The sequence below is a fragment of the Maylandia zebra genome, linkage group LG19 (genome assembly GCF_041146795.1).
Source record: "Maylandia zebra isolate NMK-2024a linkage group LG19, Mzebra_GT3a, whole genome shotgun sequence".
Taxonomy (NCBI): Eukaryota; Metazoa; Chordata; class Actinopteri; order Cichliformes; family Cichlidae; genus Maylandia; species Maylandia zebra.
This window is the reverse complement of record NC_135185.1, coordinates 6,616,449-6,638,766: the sequence shown is the minus strand read 5'-3', so window position 1 is coordinate 6,638,766 and position 22,318 is coordinate 6,616,449. Positions and strand designations below refer to the sequence as shown.

Genomic DNA, 22,318 nt, shown 5'->3' with positions numbered 1-22,318 from the left:
GATGAAAACCAGTCTAGAACAGAGCCAGACATCCCAACCAGGTCTCTCAGTCTGTTTATCAGGATGGTATGGTTGACTGTATCAAAGGCTGAGGTAAGGTCTAACAAGACTAGGACTGTGTATTCTCCGGAGTCTGCTGACATCATAATATCATTAGTAACTTTCAGTAGTGCTGTCTCGGTGGAGTGCAACTTACGGAACCCAGATTGAAAACGGTCATGGATGTTATATTTCTCCAAGTATGCCGTAAGGTGGACAGCTACTGCCTTCTCAAGGAGTTTTGACATAAATGGGAGTTTGGACATAGGTCTTACATTTTGAAATAGTGTTGGATCCAGGTTGGGTTTTTTGAGCCTTGGTTCCACAATGGCATGTTTAAAAAAGCTGGGGAACACCCCAGTCTAATGGGAAACATTAAAAAGGTTCACAACCCAAGGACCAATGGTGTCAAAGGCATTAATAAAAAGCTTAGTGGGGATAATGGCTGAGGGGCTTGAGGATGGCTTCATTTTGTCCACCAGGGCTGCTATTTCATCATATGTTACAGTTGTAAAAGTCGACCAGGAGTACAAAGGGAGTGCCTGACTCGGAGAACAGGAAAGCCTTGGGGAGATTTTAGCATTGATGTCATTAATCTTATCAACAAAAAATCGGAGGAGTTTATTACTATCTACTTTAGAGAGTACATCTAAAGGTATCACATCTGGGGAGACAATTGCACTAATTTTGTCAAAAAGAAACTTGGGATTTCTCTTTATTTTTGTTATGAGTCTAGAAAAGTATTCTGATCTAACAGTTTTCACCGTGTCACTTAAGGAGAGCATGAGATCTCGAAGATGGAGCCTGTGTAGTCAAGTTTGGTTTTCTTCCCTAGTCGTTCTATTTTGCGGCATATTCTCCTTAAGTTTAAGATAGACTCATTTATCCAAGGGCATGCCTTCTTTTGTAAAGCCGAGCTTGTTTTAATAGGTGCCACTTGATCCAAAATGGATGTGCATTCCCTATTAAAAGACTGAATAAGAACATTTACATAGTTTCCGGTAAAAAGTAGAGACCTGTCAAACATAATGGAGAACCTCTCAGCAGTAGTCTCAGTTATTATGCGTCTATGAGTTTTTAACTTCACAGGCGTTTGTTTAGAGCTAAAATTGAGTTCAACAAAGATACAGTTATGATCACTCAAATGTACATCCTCAGCAAACACATTGCCAATGTTGAGGCCCAAGGAAAAAACAAGGTCCAAGGTATGGCCTTTTACATGGGTTGGACCGGAGACATGTTGGACAAAGTTAAAAGACTCAGATATAGATAAAAGTTCAGCTGCAGAGTTAGGTGAGGCATCATCAATATGAATGTTAAAATCCCCAAGAATTAAAACTTTCTCCAGCTTGATAATAGAAGATAAGAAGTCCATAAAATCCTTTAAGAACTCAGTAGCAGGGCCAGGAGAGCAATAGACTAAAACACAATAAAAGATGTTCGTAGAGCCCACCTTAATTGTTTGCGACTCAAAAGAAGAATTGTTTTCAGTTTGCATACCTCTGCAGGTGAAACTGTCCTTAAAGACAACAGCAAGTCCTCCACCACAGCGACCTAAACGGGGGGCGCCCAAGTAAGAGCAGTCTGCATGACACTGTTCGTTTAGGTGAATAAACTCGCCATCCCTCTGCCATGTTTCAGTGAGGAACAGAAAGTCCAGGTTTTTCCCTGTGAAGAGCTCATTCAGAGAGAAGGATTTGTTTGCGATGGAGCGGGCGTTCAAGAGCGCAATCCGATTAAAAGCTGGCAGCGCAGGTTTCCCATCAGCTCTGTCGGCATGGAACTGACAGCAAACACTGTGTCCGCACGCGAGGTCTCCAGCAGCGCCACGGAACCGGCGGGACCAACCACCGGTTGTGCGATGCAGGCTGTGAGGGCCCAGCGGTGGGGAGATAATCGGCAAAATCCAGAGCATCAGATGGGCAGGATCCACGCTGTAGTGGCTGCAAGTACGTGTTTCCAATCAAATCCGGAAGGGTAACTGGCAGCAGAAACCGGGGACGCCTCCAGACGAGTCGGGAAATCTCCGATCTGTACGCTCGTCTGATGTGTACCTGGATACCAGCCCTACAGCCTCTTTTCCTCGATTTCTTCTTGGAATTGCTTAGGGCACGTTTCGAGTCTCTGTGTAGACTGCAGCCCTCTGTAACCCAGGCCTGGATAAATGTTAGTTTGACTTAGTAAAAGATATACCTGCAGTGAGTATCCACACAGCAGAAAGGAGGTCAGTCATTTAAAGGATGCAACATAAGCACCAGAAAGCACAATATGAAACCAAAGTACATGATGGCAAAGGTTTCTGTTGAATGTCAATAAAGTAATAGTCATAGTTGATTTTTTTCTGTATTAAAACAAAGTGATCTAAAGAGTCTGTTCACATGTATGAATAAACCTTTAATAATTAACTGATAGCAAACCAAGTTAAAGGATCACTTACTTTTGTGGCCCTGACTCCGTTAGCGTGTTATTCTGGTCCTGAATGCTGCTGTAACAACAAGATATTATATTGCAAGGTTATATCATCTGGCAGAAAGAAAAAATATTTTGTTACTTGTTCAGCTTTTGCAAAATCCCCGATATGTTTTCATCAACTTTTTTTTTTCTTTTGGTCTGTCACAACAGTCAACTCAATGTTTCACTGAGTCGCCAAACAAAAGCAACAGTCTTAATTTGTCAGTGCAATCCAAAGCATACTACGCACCGAGACTTTCTGACCTGCAAACAATCTGGTTAAGTGCGTGCGTGCGTGTGTGTCTGTGTGTGTGTGTGTGCTTTGGAAGGGGAGGGATTGCATGTGTGGCTCTGTGGGTCTCTCTGAAATTTCCCTACATCGTCTGAGCAGGAGGAGCTTGTCTCGTTAGGCATAAAAGCTCACAGCAGCTGCAGTTACTTTCAAAGCAGTGACTGTGACGTAGAATCTGAAAGATGTTTTATGTTCTTTATAGATATATATCATGTGGATAGTTTGTTTGGCCACAAAAATACTTTTTACAGACAAGCAAAGAAAGAAAAAGAAAGGTTGTTGTGGAAATTTTAACAATAACAGTGAGCTCTCAAACAAAGAGCATTCCACAGCACATCACATATCCCCGTGCCTTCAGTCCAGCTCATCCTTGACCCCCGCCCACTCTAAGAAAAGTTATGACCACCGTCACCTCCAGGATGTCTGCAGATATTCAAGTCTACAATGGGTCCACCGTGAAGGTGCAATAAAACTTGGGGCCTACCTGTGATGATATTCTACATGCATGCATACTATACTAAAGTGAGGAAGTGAAATTACTATTACTAATGTGAAATGGTTACAGTATGTGATTAATACATCAGAAAAGAAATCTGCCACGACACGGTCTACTTAATGCTCATCACACGTGTTTATTGATGATAATTGCCGCTAAAGCTCTGATGGCTCCAAATTCAGTAAATGACTAAACCTGAACACAACATCACCGTTTTACAATTTTTATGGCCATCAGTTTTGGTTGGTAACAAAATAAAAACTAAATTTTCAAAAACATAACATTCTAGTGAGCTTTTAGTGTTGTTGCACAACTGACCTGACCATGAAAATAAAAGTAAAAGGATCATTGAAAGTATGAAAGACCGCACAATATTTCAGTCTACAAAGTCTCTGTTTAGAGATGTTGACCCAGAAGCCAAGAATGCTGCTGTCCTAGCGCTAAAAACAGCACAGCTTTCTGTGTGTGTGCGCGCACATGTGTGCGTGACTGTGTGCTTTAGAAGGGGAGGGATGGCATGTGTGGCTCTGTGGGTCTCTCTGAAATTTCCCTACATCTTTAAAACAGATTTAGGAAGTTTTTTCTCATTTCAGCTATCCTCTTCATCTCCACAGATCAACAGAATGCCTTACATTTGTTCCCCACACAGCCACACTACCAGAAGGTGGGAACCAGTGACTGGCTGAAGAAGAACACGTTTGAGAAGCTGCTGAACAGCACTGAAGACGTGCTTCAAGAACTTCAGGGTTCGACTCAATCCTGTCATCAGGTAGAAACATGACAGCGTGAAACTTTGCTATGAAGCCATTATTACCAACTTTTAAATCAATGGACTAACATATGATCTTGTTACTTACATTCAGGAGCTGATTGGTCAGCTTCAGCAGGAAATGACAGTAGAATATGTCCGGAGGCTCCTGAAAGGAGAGGTCAAACTGAAGGACAAGGATTGTCAGCTGAAGGCTTACGAGACTGTGAAAGAAAATGCAGAGAGACTGCACGAGCTGTTTGCCAGAATGGTGAGACTTACCTTCACTCCACACTTTAGCTGTGACACAAATAAAATCAATCAAGCACAAACACTGATCAGCATAACATCGTTTGACAGGGTGAAACAACCTTAGTCACAAATTCAACTAACAATAATAAAAGAACCATTGACGGGCTATATTAAAGTTTTGAAATTTATCCTCTTACTTTCGTTTTACTTTCAAAATGAAGTGAAGAAATAGAAAAATCAGTAAGAAATAGAAAAAAGACATTTGTCAATAGATATTGGATCTGGAATGGTGAGAGGACAAGGAGTTACAATTATGAGACAGGGATTATAATATTATTAAATGGAACAAGATCCTTTGCCACTTGCAGTACAAGATTTTTGGTAAGAATTGGAGCAAAATTCCAGTTTGTTTAACTGAAATAATTTAGATTCACAGTTACTGCCCAGCTAGCTGGAAGTTCCAGTGCAATAGCTCCTGAAGGAAAAGCATCATTATTTCCAAAAACAGCAGCTATGCTGATTACAGTTTGGGGAAACTTGCAGACTAAACTGACGTCACTGATTTGTCTTCACAGGGATCCAAACAAGACTGGTTAAAGGAAATCCTGACCAAGATTGCAGAAGTGCTAAAACTCCAAGATATTCCTGCCATACAGATGCAAATCGTTTCACTGGGATCTGCTTATCCCGACCTCAGGTAAACAGGAAGCTGACTGAGCGAAACATCTTAATTGGTATCAGATATATCTTGTGAGCAGGATGAGCTACATTCATGGGAACTAACATTAGCTGAAAGTAGATGTGCTGCCTTTCTATTTTACATTACCAGTCTCACTGATAGTGCACTGAAACAGAGAACTAAATAAAACATGCTGGCATGAGAGAAGCAGCAGCAGCTGTGAGTAGATGAAGTCAATAATGCTGTTAATTAGAGTTAAATGAAAGATTTCTTCCACCAGAAAACCAAACTGTCTAGTTTTGGTTTTATTTCTAACCTTAAAGAAAAAGGAAGAAGGGAACCAGGAGACATAAACACTGCTCTTGATAGCACTCATATATGTTTATGCTGAATAAGAGTTTTATGGAAGAGTTATTTGGTAAAAATAGTTCATATTCGGAGAGTCACATGCATTTGAAGCACGGATCCATTTCAGTAAGAGCTCCACCTATTGTCAGATTTCCAACAGAGGTGGACTGAGACCTTTTCCATCTCCCCTCTTCTCAGCAATTCAAAGAGGTTTGGTGATGTGCTAATGACAGCTGTTAGTGTTTGTAGGAAGGATGTGTGTCAGGGGCAGAAAACTGGCTACACACAGAAAAAGACATAACATGTCAATGAAAACAAGTCTTGACGGGATCAGTGAAGTTATAACTTCTGCTGTTATTCTTATGTTGAAAGTGAAATAAAACATTGCAGATTCTATTTAGCTAAAAAAAAAATGCTCAAACTCATTTCTTTATATTTTTTTCTTTTCCATGTCAAATGTGGCAGCTTTCACATGACAATCCTTTTTTCACAGTCTCTGACTTTACGTCACTTTTTTAAAACCCTTTCTTCTTTCTGTCACCAACAGTGAAAAACATGTTTCGGCTCTGCTCAAACTCAAGACAAACATCTCCAAAGCCGACAGGAAAATCGTCAAAACCACTCTGTCAGACACACTGAAGGAGAGCCGTGCTGATCCTGGAACCCGGAAGTTTTTCTCCAAAGTTAAAGTGAGATGAGCCGCACATTTGCTTCTTAGAGTATCACTGACTGAGAGTTTGGTTGCAGAGCAGCAATATTATTGTGTATTATATTGTGTGTAGCCCGGGTGGGAATTTGGGAGTAGATACTCGTAATTCCCATGGACTTTAAGAGCCACAGTAACATAATGTTGTTTCAACGGTCACACCACCGTGAAAAAACTGTGTTTCCAGCTACGACCGCCGAGGCTAGGACTGCTTGGCTGCGCCACGGAGGCAGCCGCAATGGACTGTCGGAGAGCTGGACAGTGACTGGCTAACGCCCTGTAGCAGAGACAGCATCGGGTCCGCAGGGAGAGCGGAGAGTGGATTTAGTTGGGGGCTGGTGAACGGCAACCTACCGAGCAACTGAACTGTAAGTCGGACTTTCGTGCTCTTACTGGGGAGAAGAGGATTTTTCTCCATCGTCCGCTGTGAGCAGCAAACAGGCCTGCAACAAGTGTGAATGTGAGTGTGTGTGGGGCCCATGTGTGAATATTGTGTATTTAGTGGATTTATATAGCATATTTTCGAGTGTGTATTAGTGAGTCACTTACCAAGAGGTGATAATTTGTGTTGTTTAACATAATTTCAAAGGGAATTATTTCATTTACACAGCATGTTTCATTTGTTTATGGAGCTGGATATCATTTGAGTTGAGTTAAGAAAAGGGTGTGTTGTACATTACTTTTCCAGCCCTTACATTCAGTAAACGTTTGGTTTGTGTTAAAGAGTTGTCTGGGGTTGATTCTTTTACTACTGGTTAAGTGTCACGAACTGAAAGCAGGGACTCAAGCGCAGAGCAGGTTGACGTCTCAGAACACGATTTATTTACACACCAGTGCAATAATATATACAGTGACGGGGAAAGTCCAGGGTTCCAGGGGATTAGGGGAAGGCTCTCTCTCTCTCTCTCTCTCTCTCACGCTCGCTCACGTCCTCACATCCGACTCACACACGTCCGTACCGCGGGAAGATAAACTGGAACAGGAAAGGGAGAAATCACTCACAAATCACGAAGGTAGGGCGTAAAGGTATAAGATCAAAAGAAAGACTAACGTCAGTAGCTCAATCATCCAGCGATGAGAGGATCTGTGACCCAGCCTCAAATAGTAGATGGGTAATCAGCTGATCGCCAACAGCTGTGTGAGCCAAGGCCGGGAGCCAGCTGTGAGCTCCGCTCAGGCAGAGAGGTAGGGGAGAAAAAGCAAAAACACAAGTGTAGCCTTGTGAGGCCGGCTGGGCAGGCACAGGGACCATGACATTAAGTCTAACTTGCAGGCAAAGGTTTACTGATAGTTTCCCTGATTCCTGTCTATACCAGAACCATTTGTGGTATCTAGGCTGTAACGAACCTAACACCCCGCCTACGGGGTACAAACTGAGGTAAGTGGATTTAGACTCAGTATCACGGGTGGGGTGCTACATGTGTTACAGTCTATCTCTGTAAAGACATACAGAGTGAATGCCAGGGAAAAACCTTCAGATGCTACTTAGACTGAAATCGCTATTATACGCAGACTCTGTGATGGTGAATGCTCGCTGTAGTCACTGTATGTTACTGTATGCATAAGCTAGATGTCACATTCATGCTGGTAATTATTTTGCATTTCTTGTAAAATGCATGTTTGTAAAGAAGTATGCAAGTGTGTGTTTTTACACACTTACAAACAGGCTAGTGTCATTCTATTATATGTCGTTTTGTTTAAAAACTAAAACGGTGTTAAAGTCTAGTATTTGTTGTGTTTCATGCCATAAATGGTATTACAGAGAATTATACATGTCTGATGTACATAAATAGATGTAAGTTCACTTTTTTTTTTTTAATAAATGTGCAAAAACCAGCTCAATTTGTTTTTACTGTTTACTCCGTGTTTAGTAGATGATCCACATGTAAACTAACTGGTTTATAGTATGTGGAAAAAACCGCAATAGTTCTGGCAACAGACAAGGAATTAAGTTATAGTTTATCTCTATATTAAGTATTATTGTCATGGTCCTGGGTCAGTGACCCTTTTTTTTTTTTGTTGTACTTTTACTTTTGATAGTTTTATGTATTATGACTGTTGTGTTTTGTAGGGCTGCTCAATTAATCGAATTTTAATCACGATTACGATCTGGGCTTTCAACGATCATTAAAAATGACTGAGCCGATTATCAGCTCCTCCCTCATGCTTTACTCTCGCGCTGCTCCGTGTGGCAAATCGAGCGCACCTCTCTGCATTTCGAACACGAGTCACAACAATTAAGAGGACCCGAGGGATGCTCGGAAAGCTAAGCAGAAGTTATTTGGAGAGGAGAGTGACTGCCGTTGGTTGAAAAGAGGTAAAAAAAAAAAAAAAAAACTTCAGTGGTGTGGAAACATTATGGGTTTGCGGAGTCAGACGTGGATCAAGTAGCTGCACCACAGAGCAACACTGCAAAGTTCACTAAACATAGATGTTTACATTTTTCATTTATTTCTTATATTGCAAACATTTGCACTGTTATCAGTATTTGCACACTATTTTATATTATTTTTTAAAGTCATTATTCAATACATTGTTATTGTTAACCCTTTAAAGCCGGTCAGAGCAGCACGCTCCGTTTTGTGTAACTATTTTTAAATCCCTGTAGAACCTGAACCCTGTAAGCTAGCGCAATAAAATTTTTTGCATATGAAACCGGAGGAGTTGTACTTACATCTTATGCCATCAGCTTGTCCTAGGTCACGGTTTCCTTCCACATATAGCTTTGCAAAAATTGCATAAAAAGCGCTTGCAGCAACAAAAACATAAGATAAGATAAGATAACCTTTATTAGTCCCACACGTGGGAAATTTGTTTTGTCACAGCAGGAAGTGGACAGTGCAAAAGTTATGAGGCAAAAATTAGAATACAATAAGAATAAATACAGTACACAACTGTACAGAATAGAATAAAATAAAATACTATATACAGTAGAATAAAATAAAATAAATATACAATAAGATAAAAATAGAATACAAATACAAATACTATATACAACTGAGTAAAAATACAACGATGACAGAAAGGATTATTGCACTTAGTATTATTGCATATGTATGGATGTGTGTGCTTGATCAGTTAAAGTCTTTATTATGGAGTCTGACAGCAGTGGGGAGGAAAGACCTGCGAAATCTCTCCGTCCCACACCGTGGGTGCCGCAGTCTCCCACTGAAGGAGCTGCTCAGTGCTGTCACAGTCTGCTGCATGGGGTGGGAGATGGGGTGCATGGGGTGGGAGATGTTGTCCATCAGGGATGACAGCTTAGCCGCCGTTCTCCTGTCACTCACCACCTCCACTGGGTCCAGAGGGCATCCTAGAACAGAGCTGGCCCTTCGGATCACCCTGTTCAGTCTCTTCCTGTCCCCAGCAGAGATGCTGCCGCCCCAGCAGACCACGCCATAAAAGATAGCAGAAGCCACAACAGAGTCATAGAATTTCTTCAGGAGTGGGCCCTCCACTCCAAACGACCTGAGTCTCCGCAGCAGGTACAGCCTGCTCTGCCCTTTCCTGTAGAGGGCGTCTGAGTTATGAGTCCAGTCCAGTCTATTGTTCAGATGAACACCAAGGTACCTGTAGCTGTCCACAGCCTCAATGTCCATACCTTGGATGTTCAGTGGTTGCAGTGGAGAATGCTTGTGCCTGCGGAAGTCTACCACCAGTTCCTTGGTTTTACTGGCGTTGATCTGGAGGTAGTTCAGCTGGCACCAGTCCACAAAGTCTTGGGTCAGACCTCTGTACTCCTTGTCGTCCCCATCAGTGATGAGGCCGACTATTGCAGAGTCATCAGAGAACTTCTGCAGGAAGCACTGGGTGGAATTGTGGGAGAAGTCTGCAGTGTAGATGGTGAAGAGGAACGGAGCCAGAACCGTTCCCTGTGGGGCCCCCGTACTGCAGACGACCCTGTCCGACACACAGCCCCTAATATTCCAGAAACACGCTGCCATCCGATCAGCTGTTCGTAACACTTCCCACATTGAAACAGAGTCAGCGCTAACTATTGCATGTCCGCCATTTCCTGCCCGAAACCGGAAGTGACGTCATTTTCGCAGAAAATGTAGTTTTTTTACTTGTAGGCCTTAAAAGCCTATACTGGTGTTTTTATAAGTCATGTTTGACTTTTCTGAATAGTTTCTGGGATACTTAGAACTCGAATTGCACTGCTGGAAATAGTTTATTTTGATGCACCTGCTGTTTTCTTTGCAAATTTGCATCATAGGATTGTTTTTCGTTTTTCCTGCAGTATATAAAAATTGCTGTATCTCCAAAATAAAACTATGAAGACACTCAAAATAAATTTCCTGTTGTTGTAAACTATTTTTTGCAACTTTTTTGTATTTAAAGTTTTGAGGGATAAACCTCTTAAATTTCTCCAAGTAGAAATATATGTTAAAAAAAAAAAAAAAAAAAAAATTTCAATTTTTTTGTAGTTTATTGCACTTTTTTGCAATTAATGTAGTTACTATGGACTTAATACATACATATTATTAAAATATGGGATATAACAGTTGTATTGATGTATAGCAACTTGAAATGCTCCCACAAATGGCACTACAACATGTAAAAAAATAATATAAGCTCTGGCAGACTTGGTTCTATGGTAGGTCTTAAAGGGTTAAATAAATATCGTCAAATAATCGAGATCTCAATTTCAGTGAAAATAATTGTGATTATCATTTTTGCCATAATCGAGCAGCCCTAGTGTTTTGGTTTCCCAGGGTTTAGTTGTGTTCCCTCTGCTTGGTGTCATCCATGCCTGTGTATTCCCTTTTGTGTAGTAAGGTCTCTGTGTTTAGTTCGCGTTTCTTAGTCTGTCTTTGCGTGTATGTGTTCCTGTTTTACTTTGAAGGTCCCTGTCTGATGTCAGTGTGTTCAGTTTACATCTCCCTGCCTCGTCAGTTGTGATTTCTCCCAGGTGTGTTTCCCTCCTGTCTCCCATCCCCTGATTACTGCTGTGTGTATTTAAGCCCTGTGTGTTTCGTCTTTCTGTGTATTTCCCTGTACCTCCCTGCATATCTGTTTCTGGTTAGTTTCTGTTAGTTTTTCCCAGTTTAGGTTTTCTTAGTTTCAGGTTCATCCTCGCCATCCCTGTTGTATCCACTTTTGGTTAAATGAACTCACTTGCACCAGCGCTGCCGCATTTTGGGTCCGGCTTGCCCCGGCATCCCGTGACAATTATGATATGTTAAATGTAAAAATTCTCCTTTTAAGAGGTTCGCTTATTGAACTAGTAAGGAATCATCTACATCTGATATGTCTGAGAAATTATCTTGCATGAAAACCCCCATCACACTGAAGAGGTTCTCCTGGATGGCCCGGGAACAGCTCAGCGCCCTGTACTGGAAGAGCTGGGGGGAGAGGTCTGGGTGTATCTGTGTAGACTGCTGCCCTCTGTCCTAATGCTAAAAACAGCACTGCTTTCTGTGTGTGTGTGTGTGTGTGTGTGTGTGTGTGTGTGTGTGTGTGTGTGTGTGTGTGTGTGTGTGTGTGTGTGTGTGTGTGTGCGCGCGCGTGCGTGCTTTGGAAGGGGAGGGATTGCATGTGTGGCTCTGTGGGTCTCTGTGAAATTTCCCTACATAGCCCGAGCAGGAGGAGCTTGTCTCGTTAGGCATAAAAGCTCACAGCAGCTGCAGTTACTTTCAAAGCAGTGACTGTGAAGCTTATGTGAGTAGAATCTGAATGAATTTTTTGATATATATAATGTGGATAGTTTGTTTGGCCACAAATACTTTTTACAGACTTACTTTGGCGTATTGTTGTAATTCGATTGGATGATGTCAGTAGTTTTCTTTGTGTTAGGGCTGATGTTGTTTATGTCTCATTTTTAAATGTGTTGTTCTGTAAAAAGTGTTTTTCTGGGGGGGTTGTCTTCTTTCGTGCATGAAACATTGCAGTTTTTTGTTATTGTGGGTTTTTTTTTTTATCATGTAGTTAAGTTACGGTGCTGGTGATAATTGTGGGATTTATAAAGCGGAAATCATTGTATTTATTTATTGAAAATTTAAAAATAGTAATGCCTGTATTGCAGATTTATGGTTTAATCTATTTTTTTGTTATTTCACGGTCATGATGTGCACAAGGCTAAAATGATTAGTTTATGGCAATCATAGAAAAAAGTTATATTAAGACAGAGAAAGTAGGGTTTTTTTAACTTACTGATTTTTTTTTTTTTGCAGATTTCTCAGCACCTTTCTTGGTCTTTTGGTCACTTTTTACTACCTGGAGAAGAATGCGGACCTGGTCGGGTTCATCCACAACAGGCATAACCATCTCCATTTCTTCTAGAAGTAATAAACACCTTGTTTTAGGAGAAATGTGAACTGATTGAAAATTATTGATCTTCTTTTTTGTCCACCAGTGAATCCTACTTTTGAGGGATACCTTGAAAGACAATACCTGTTTGAAGCCACTCAACAACTGATCAAGAGGGAGAAACATCTGTTTGGAGAGAAAACAGAGGCTGATGGACTCAAAGATCACGAGGAAGCAGTAAAAAAGCTTGCTGCAGACCATAAAGCCCTTGAAGAGCATGTATGGCAGATTCTGCAGAAGAGTCTTTCTCTCAGCACTGAGGAAGAGGTGTCTGCTTTGACATCTGCGGTGAAAGCCATCAACCTTGAGGAAGAGCAGGACCAGCTGTGGAGACAAAGATGCCGGACGACACCAGCCTGGAGGCCCAAGAAGTGGAAGGAGCACCATGACAAAGTGCTTCATGAATTAGTGTATAGTCGTTTGGAGAACCCATCGAGCCCCACTGGTGATCAGGTGAACCAGTCGCCTATCCGAGCAGACGTCCAGTCCATGGGCAGGCAGCTGAAGGAGGACCTGCAGTGGGTGGTGGAGGTTGTGAAGAACTGCTACCCACCAGAGATGGACATCTGTAACTTTTATGCAAGACAGTACCATCAAACTTTCAGCGCAAGACTCAAAAAGATTGCAGACTTTGTTCTGGATGACAAGGACTGCAGCTTCCTCCTGCGATGGGTGAAGGAGTTTTATCCAGGGTAAGCCACCAGTTCAATTATTGTTTGAAGCAGCATCTTTCTGTGACTAAACATGAGGATGTCTGTCAGTGTGAGGTCCTTCATTGTTTTTAGAAGAATAAATACCTGAGCAATTACAGATAGTGAATAATAATACAAATGTAACGGCTAATTTCTTGTTTTCTTAATGTGCTAAATAAAATGCCATTTTTATAGACTAAACACAACTTGGGTTGTTTATAGAAACTCATGTGTTATCTGCTCTGTGTACCAGAATCCTTGAAAAAGCTGAGCTGGCCAGTAATATCAATACTGAAGCGCTGGGAAACCTGCTTCCTGACGAGTTACTGAAACCTCTGGAGGAGCAGTACCTCAGCAAACAACAGGTAACACAGTGTATCTGAGGCGTGTATCCAGTTAATCAGTATGGTCATTGCAGGGCTTAAAGTGAGATGTGCAAGACAAGCATCAAAGAGTTGCTGGTTTAATTTTTTTGAACATAATATTGTAGATGTAATTATTACTGTCAGTAATTAAATCTTTACACATGAAAGCGGTTTAATAGTGGCAGCTGTGTGTTGTTGTGTGTTTAGAGCGACCTGATGATTTATATTGGCCGAGTATTGGATGAAGCAAAGAAAGAGTGGGATCAAGGAAAGGAGCCGACAAGATATGATGGTTGCTACGCCAGTCCTGTGGCCTATGATGTCATCCAGGTACAGTTGCTGCAACAAAATAAAATGAAAGAGGCTGAAATCGATGCTTTTATAAAAATGTATTAATATAAATTGAAAGGTGTCACTTGTGGTGGCCAACTTCAAGGATTCTTATAGTGAGTCACAGTGTTGGTCAAGTTACTTGAAAAAAGTCATCAGTAAGTAATTACTGATTACTTCCCCAAAAAGTAATCCTGTTACTTTACTGATTACTTATTTTTCAAAAGTAATTAGTTACTTAGAATTGGGCTGAAAGATCTATCGCTTTATCACCTATTCAGGTTGTAAATCATGTTTTTAAAAAGTAACTACTTTCTGCCTAATCCATCATACAAAATGTAATCAAATGGAAAAGTCTCTTTTTAAAATTTGTCTTATTAGTTTTAATCTTTTAACTTCATGCATCAAGCAAAAATTAAATTATATGCAACTTTCTCTGACTGGAAGAAATTAGTTTAACATTTAAACCTATTTTCTGCACATTCCTGCACATAAGATAAAATAGGTTTTTGTGTTTACACTCAGTCTTTCAAATAGATGCAATTAAAACACAGAAGAAAATAAATAAAATCAAAGACTAGCGGTCCTGTTGCTCTATTTTCACCTGTAAAGCAGGAGTTGGGTAGGCGGAGGTTTACCCTGGTGCAGGTGTGCTGGAGCAGTCAGTGGAAGAATCCGCGAGTTTTTGAATTTCCCATTCCCTGGTAGCGTACTCTGTGATTGTTCGGAAGTTAGGGGGGGTTTTTTCGCTGTAAAAAGAAGTTTTCTTCCCACGCAGTGAACAGCGGACACTAATGTTTTTGTCACTTTTTACGGAATCAAACGCTTTAAACGCTGCATGCTCATACTCTCTCCTGAACTCGATATATTACTGTCACTACCCGATCCGTACCCGAAACCTGATCGGTACCGCGTATGCTCAAATCTTATGTCACTTCCTCTCTTTGCCAACATTGCGACATTTAATATATTTGAGTGACACGGTTAGCGCCCAGTTAGCTCATAGCATTTCTCAACAGCTCTGCCTCATTTTTGACAGCCCGGGACATTTAAACAACGTATAATCCGTATATAAACAAATTCATGCTTTTCTCCTTAACAGAGTGCGTCCCCCGATTGAACAACAGCGCCGTAAAATAAGAATGGCGCCTAATTGCAGACTTAATAATACTGACTTAGTAGGGGTGCAACGATATTCGTATCGATATTGAACCGTTCGATACAGTGCTTTCGGTTCGGTACGCATATGTATCGAACAATACAACATTTGTAATTTATTTTATCAACTTTCCTTCTGACGATGCTGTCTGTGTGGAGCACTCAGTGAATCTGCGTTCGACTACTCCGCCTAGGCTGCACTGTCGAGCGCAGATCCACTGAGCGCTCCACACAGACAGCATAGACAGAAGGAAGAGCGCAGGGCACCTCCCCCACCCTCATTCAGATCTGGCGTTTGGAATTATTTTGGTTTTCATGTGACGTATGACCCTGAAGGTAAGCGAGTCATGGACTAAAGTAAAACAGTATGTTGGATGTGCCACGCAATGCTCAATTACATGGGTGGGAACTAGTGTGTTAGCGCAGTTAGCTCGTTAACGTGTTGGCCGTCTAGCCCCATGCACGGGGCGATCGGCGGTAGCTCGTTAACGGAGATTTGCCGTGTTGTGGCGTTAAGGTCATTTCAACGAGATTAACCTGAAAGCACTAGTGGGAACACAACGAATATGACTGCACATTTACGCCGACATCATCCTAGTGCAAAGACAAAAACAACAAGCATGCTACTAACTTTAGCCGAGTCATTTAGACAGCTGTTAGCACATGATTCTCCTTATATGTTTAATATGCTGCTGAGAATATAGCCCAGAAGAAGCGGATAGTATAGCTTTTATTTTGGAAAGAGACATTTCTCTGTAATAAACTCTCTTTTCCAAAGATGAGTGATTCCTCAATCAGATACAGGGCTTGCAATATCGCTAGCCCAACGTCCCGGGGCTAGCGATTTTTTTTTCAGTCGGGCTACCAAAATCTATCTCTTCCCTGCCCGTCGGCCTATTGTAGGAAGGAAAAATATATGTCAATGCTTTTGCATTCTTTCGGAAATGTAGCTGGGTAATTATGTCATTGGCATCGGTGAGCCACTGTCAATATGTGACATATTAAAATCGTGTTTGAATTTGCGCTTGTTTTTTTGCTTTCACTTTGCAATCGTGCGAACTGTGTATAGAGAGCGACAGCACTGATTGGTGAGTGATGATAATTTGTGCACCAATTCCTCTGACATCGTCTTATTAATCGTTAGCTTACTATGCAAACATGACAAGTGAAATCTCCTGCAGCAAGCTTAAACATGTGAGAGGTTGATCGTGCAGAGAATCGCTGAGCTTATGTGAGTGAGTGTGTAAAAGCATTTCAGTTCTGCTGAGCCAAATAAGACAGGTCAGGGTGAAGAAGTGACAGCCAAAGAAAAGCTTACCACAAAACGGAGAAGTTATGACAAATCAGACTATAAGGCAAAAAGAAAGTGCAGCTTTATGGTTTCATGGACAAAAGAATTTCTGTGGCTGCAATATGATGAGCTAAATAACCAGGGCTGCACATAAGTGGTCCGCAGGTGCGCATTCGCTGTCAAAATAAAAAAACACGCACAAGGGTTAGGGTTAAATTTAAAAACTGTACTTTTGATTTAAAATATATATTTATAATTTTAATAAATGACAAATTAAAAAGGCATGAACATTTTTTTTGTATCGAAAAAATATCGAACCGTGACACCAAAGTATTGAACCGAACCGAACCGTGAATTTTGTGTATCGTTGCACCCCTATGACTTAGTAATATGTCACGTGAAGATTCATCAGCCAGATTAAGTGTTTACTGACAATTGACAGTGATAGCGGACATCATCCTCACTGTTCCAACAATCCTCTCTACACAGAAAAGCATAAACACACTCGACTATCACTAAATCACTTAGTGCTGTTGAGAAATGCTATGAGCTAACTGGGCGCTAACCATGTCACTCAAATACATTAACTGTCGCAATATTTGCAAAGAAAGGAAGTGACGTAAGATTTGTGCATGCGGGGTACCGATCGGGTTTCTGGTACGGATCGGGTAGCGACAGTGACAATTACTCATTCTTGATCTGCACACAGCTGTTGCCACGATCGTGGCGCTCGCTTACGTCATTGTCATGAGATGCTCACAAAAAAATCATGGTTTTAGTAACGCAGTAATGCAGCGTGCTTACGGTAAAGTAACAGTAATCTAATTACCTTTTTTGCAATAGTAATCCCTTACTTTACTCGTTACTTGAAAAAAGTAATCGGATTACAGTAACACGCATTACTGCCCATCTCCGGTGAGTCATGCATTTGTTGACTTCTAATTGTTGACCATGATGAGAGGCTTTGGATACATTGCTATGAACTGTGCAATAAAAATTGTTGTGGTGAAAAAATGACATAACATTGTTACTTTAACTGGATCTGAAAATGATGGAAGTGCATTGCTGTGTAAAGTGCTTTGGGAACTTAAAACTGCCACTGATTTGTCAATCCATTTGTCTTCAGTTTATCAACGGCATCGTGACATCAGCACATATAACTGTAAGAGACCCGCACAAGGCCCAGGAAATAACATCCAACCTGACAGACTTCATGCAGAGGTAACAAGGCTTCACAAGGCTGTCTTTTAAATATTTAAATTTGAAAATACATTTTAGTTTTCTGTTTGGTAATAACAAGATGATAAAAGTGAAAGCTGTTCTTAATCTTCTGCAGGTATAAAGAGTTTCATGAAGACATCATAAGGCAGAACAAACCGCACAGCAAAGCTTTCATAAAGGCAAACCTCAGCTGTGTCAAACAGTTCAGGTATGTTTCTGATCCAGTTAGATGGAAATTCAGATTTTCCCTTCATCATAACAGGCGAATACGTCACTGTGAGCTAATGTGTCCTGTGTGGTCTGTCTAAAGGGACTTCCTTATCATGGAGAGCCATCTATTCCCAGAGAATGTGCGGGAAAACTGTTTGCGAGGTCTGACTGAGATGAAACAGTCTGCCCACACTTATTTATTAACCCCTGTGCACAAGATCCTCAAAGTAAGTTCTTTAAAACAGATTTAGAGGCAGTTTTTCTTCATTTCAGCTATCATCTTTGGAGATCAACAAAATGCCTTACATTTGTTCCCCACACAGCCACACTACCAGAAGGTGGGAACCAGTGACTGGCTGAAGAACACATTTGAGAAGCTGCTGAACAGCACTGAAGACGAGCTTCAAGAACTTCAGGGTTCGACTCAATCCTGTCATCAGGTAGAAACATGACCGCGTGAAACTTTGCTATGAAGCCATTATTACCAACTTTTAAATCAATGGACAAAAAATGTTTTTTTGTTACTTACATTCAGGAGCTGATTGGTCAGCTTCAGCAGGAAATGACAGTAGAATATGTCCGGAGGCTCCTGAAAGGAGAGGTCAAACTGAAGGACAAGGATCGTCAGCTGAAGGCTTACGAGACTGTGAAAGAAAATGCAGAGAGACTGCACGAGCTGTTTGCCAGAATGGTGAGACTTACCTTCATTCCACACTTTAGCTGTGACACAAATAAAATCAATCAAGCACAAACACTGATTGTTTGACAGGGTGAAACAACCTTAGTCACAAATTCAGCTAACAATAATAAAAGAACCATTGACGGGCTATATTAAAGTTTTGAAATTTATCCTCTAATTTTGGTTTTACTTTCAAAGTGAAGTGAAGAAAAAGAAAAATCAGTAAGAAATAGAAAAAAGACATTTGTCAATAGATATTGGATCTGGAATGGTGAGAGGACAAGGAGTTACAATTATGAGACAGGGATTATAATATTATTAAATGGAACAAGATCCTTTGCCACTTGCAGTACAAGATTTTTGGTAAGAATTGGAGCAAAATTCCAGTTTGTTTAACTGAAATAATTTAGATTCACAGTTACTGCCCAGCTACCTGGAAGTTCCAGTGCAATAGCTCCTGAAGGAAAAACATCATTATTTCCAAAAACAGCAGCTATGCTGATTACAGTTTGGGGAAACTTGCAGACTAAACTGACGTCACTGATTTGTCTTCACAGGGATCCAAACAAGACTGGTTAAAGGAAATCCTGACCAAGATTGCAGAAGTGCTAAAACTCCAAGATATTCCTGCCATACAGATGCAAATCGTTTCACTGGGATCTGCTTATCCCGACCTCAGGTAAACAGGAAGCTGACTGAGCGAAACATCTTAATTGGTATCAGATATATCTTGTGAGCAGGATGAGCTACATTCATGGGAACTAACATTAGCTGAAAGTAGATGTGCTGCCTTTCTATTTTACATTACCAGTTTCACTGATAGTGCACTGAAACAGAGAACTAAATAAAACATGCAGGCATGAGAGAAGCAGCAGCAGCTTTGTGTAGATGAAGTCAATAATGCTGTTAATTAGAGTTAAATGAAAGATTTCTTCCACCAGAAAACCAAACTGTCTAGTTTTGGTTTTATTTCTAACCTTAAAGAAAAAGGAAGAAGGGAACCAGGAGACATAAACACTGCTCTTGATAGCACTCATATATGTTTATGCTGAATAAGAGTTTTATGGAAGAGTTATTTGGTAAAAATAGTTCATATTCGGAGAGTCACATGCATTTGAAGCACGGATCCATTTCAGTAAGAGCTCCACCTATTGTCAGATTTCCAACAGAGGTGTACTGAGACCTTTTCCATCTCCCCTCTTCTCAGCAATTCAAAGAGGTTTGGTGATGTGCTAATGACAGCTGCTAGAGTTTGCAGGAAGGATGTGTGTCAGGGGCAGAAAACTGGCTACACACAGAAAAAGACATAACATGTCAATGAAAACAAGTCTTGACGGGATCAGTGAAGTTAGAACTTCTGCTGTTATTCTTATGTTGAAAGTGAAATAAAACATTGCAGATTCTATTTAGCTAAAAAAAAGCTCAATTTCTTTATATTTTTTCTTTTCTATATCAAATGTGGCAGCTTTCACATGACAATCCTTTTTTCACAGTCTCTGACTTTACGTCACTTTTTTAAAACCCTTTCTTCTTTCTGTCACCAACAGTGAAAAACATGTTTCGGCTCTGCTCAAACTCAAGACAAACCTCTCCAGAGCCGACAGGAAAATCGTCAAAACCACTCTGTCAGACACACTGAAAGAGAGCCGTGCTGATCCTGGAACCCGGAAGTTTTTCTCCAAAGTTTAAGTGAGATGAGCCGCACATTTGCTTCTTAGAGTATCACTGACTGAGAGTTTGGTTGCAGAGCAGCAATATTATCGTGTATTATATTGTGTTACAGTCTATCTCTGTAAAGACATACAGAGTGAATGCCAGGGAAAAACCTTCAGATGCTACTTAGACTGAAATCCCTATTATACGCAGACTCTGTGATGGTGAATGCTTGCTGTAGTTACTGTATGTTATTGTATACATAAGCTAGATTTTACATTCATGCTGGCAATTTTTGTGCATTTCATAGAAACTGTGAATAAGTATGCAAGAGTCTGTTTTTACACACTTACAAACAGGTCAGTGCCGTTCTATTATATGTCGTTTTGTTTAAAAACTACAATGATATTAAAGTCTAGTTTTTTCATAAGTTGTATTTTATGCTATATTGTATTACAGAGAATTATACATGTCTCATGTACATAAATAGATGTAAGTTGAGTTTTTTTTTAATAAATGTGCAAAAACCAGCTCAATTTGTTTTTACTGTTTACTCTGTTTAGTAGATGATCCACATGTAAACTGACTGTAGGGTTTATAGTATGTGGAAAAAACAGCAATAGTACTGGCAACAGACAGGGAATGGAGTTACAGTTAATGTCTATAATAAGCAGTGTTGGACAAGTTACTTTGAAAAAGTAATTGTGTGGATGCTTTAAGCATCCACACTATCCGGTTGTTCAGTCTGACGTCACTAGCCGTGTCTGGGTCTAAACTCCGCTGCAGGTCCACATATCAAACGATCACTGTGGCATTACTGAGAGTTGAAAAACTGTCTAAAGTCTTTCATCTTTAATAAAATGATCAGCGTTCTGCTCTACCAGGTGTAACAATTGAGTTTAACATCCAGGCATCCATGAAAACGGAATTTATGACATTTAACGGAGTTAGAAGTTAGCAGGGAGTTAGCTCGCTAGCTTCTATCTAAATACAATATAGCATGTCCTGACTGCGGGGTTTTGGAAACAAATTAAAACGTACAGCTTTCTTATCACTTCCAGCATAAATGAAGACAGAAAACTAAACAGCAGTGACGTTTGTAGGGTTACTGAAGTTGGGCTAGCTGGTATATAATGTGCTACGTGACCGCTAGCGACATAGCTATGTTAGCATAATATAAACAAGCTAACTTTTTTTCCCACTCGATAAAAGTTAACGTGAGTGTTCTCGGTGGTCAGGAACAAATGTAATTGCATGGCAGGATGCTGTAAAAGGACCAAACTTCAGCCAGGAGAACAACTGAGATAATCCATCCACAATACGAGGTTAGTCATTCATATACTGCTGCATGGGCTGGGCTGTAGTTACATCCTAAGGTTTTAAAAACTGAGCTTAAATAAATGATTAGCGGTAATAAAAGCCGAGGGAGGTCAACAGTGATCACTGACTGTTTTAGGAGCTTTTTGAGATTAAATAGAAGAAAATACATAACATTAAACATGTTAACAACACAAAAGCCATATTAAACGCAGACTACTTTAGACCCGGAAGTAGGATTCGTCGCGTCAACACTGAACAACCGGATTGAGTTCCTCTTGGGACTTCCGTACACTTTTTGGCACTTAACTACTTCCACAATTTTCAGCCGATTTTCACCGTTCAAATTTTAAACTATTCTGCTATTTCTGCTAATGTGTGCTATGTCTTTTGGTATTTTTCACTATTATACTTTTTAAAATATTAAGCTTAATTTGTCCCATTGAAATGAATGGGAAACTTCTGCAATTCTGCTAAAATTTGCTTGTTTCTAAAACTTAACTACTTCCTCATATTTTCACGTAGAGCAACCATTCAAACTTTAAAATGTTCTCAAATTATTGGGCTATTCAGGTATAAATCAGCTTTTTCAAATCTTTTACCGTTTTACTTTTATGCCTCTTAAAGTTTTCAGTTGCAAAATTGTGATTTTTCACAAAATACATGCGTTGTTATGGTTGCTATGCACTTGGCTTCCAGTGTGCCACTGAAGGATTTGCAGTCTTCTCTTCATGTCCGAACAACTTCTTGCTACTTGCTCAATTTTCACTCAACTTCCACAAATTATACATCAAAACGTGGGTATTTTTGCTGGCTTTCCGAAAATGTCACTATCATTGTTGTAGGATTTATAGAATTTTGGCAAATCTCCTCAGACCAACACAAAGTCGCAAAACTCTCCATAGAAAGTCAATGGAGAGCTTGTTCAAAATCACCGCTTGATTTCTGTAATGAGAGGCATATTCCAATCGTCATATCTCCTTAACGAAGCAAAGTTAAGATATAAGGCTTGTCCCAGTATATCTTCAGACACTCCTGACGCTCACAATTCAAGAATTATTTTCTCACCTATTACCGTTCTG

The 22,318-nt window shown here is 40.4% G+C and overlaps 2 protein-coding genes across 4 annotated transcripts; both read left to right on the top strand.

The window, feature by feature from the left end:
- Positions 1–1,816: 1,816 nt before the first annotated feature.
- On the top strand, positions 1,817–6,365 carry LOC143414135 (exocyst complex component 3-like protein 2). Its single transcript, XM_076877855.1, has 5 exons — positions 1,817–1,988; positions 3,893–4,047; positions 4,142–4,297; positions 4,854–4,975; positions 5,853–6,365. The coding sequence occupies exons 1-5, from the start codon at positions 1,817–1,819 to the stop codon at positions 6,001–6,003; spliced, it is 756 nt and encodes a 251-aa protein (XP_076733970.1). The 3' UTR covers positions 6,004–6,365.
- An 869-nt stretch (positions 6,366–7,234) lies between these two features.
- Positions 7,235–20,455, top strand: LOC101469851 (tumor necrosis factor alpha-induced protein 2). Of its 3 annotated transcripts, none has more exons than XM_024806194.2 (12): positions 7,235–7,389; positions 12,185–12,268; positions 12,367–13,012; positions 13,266–13,377; positions 13,585–13,707; positions 17,283–17,377; positions 17,493–17,585; positions 17,688–17,814; positions 17,911–18,027; positions 18,123–18,278; positions 18,824–18,945; positions 19,814–20,455. In XM_024806194.2, exons 2-12 carry the CDS (start codon positions 12,238–12,240, stop codon positions 19,953–19,955), a joined length of 1,764 nt encoding a protein of 587 aa, XP_024661962.2. In that variant the 5' UTR covers positions 7,235–7,389; positions 12,185–12,237; the 3' UTR covers positions 19,956–20,455. The 3 variants fall into 3 exon arrangements, with proteins under 3 accessions (XP_024661962.2, XP_024661961.2, XP_076733904.1); XM_024806193.2 differs by lacking the exon at positions 7,235–7,389 and adding an exon at positions 11,006–11,368; XM_076877789.1 differs by lacking the exon at positions 7,235–7,389 and adding an exon at positions 11,439–11,672.
- Positions 20,456–22,318: the final 1,863 nt, after the last annotated feature.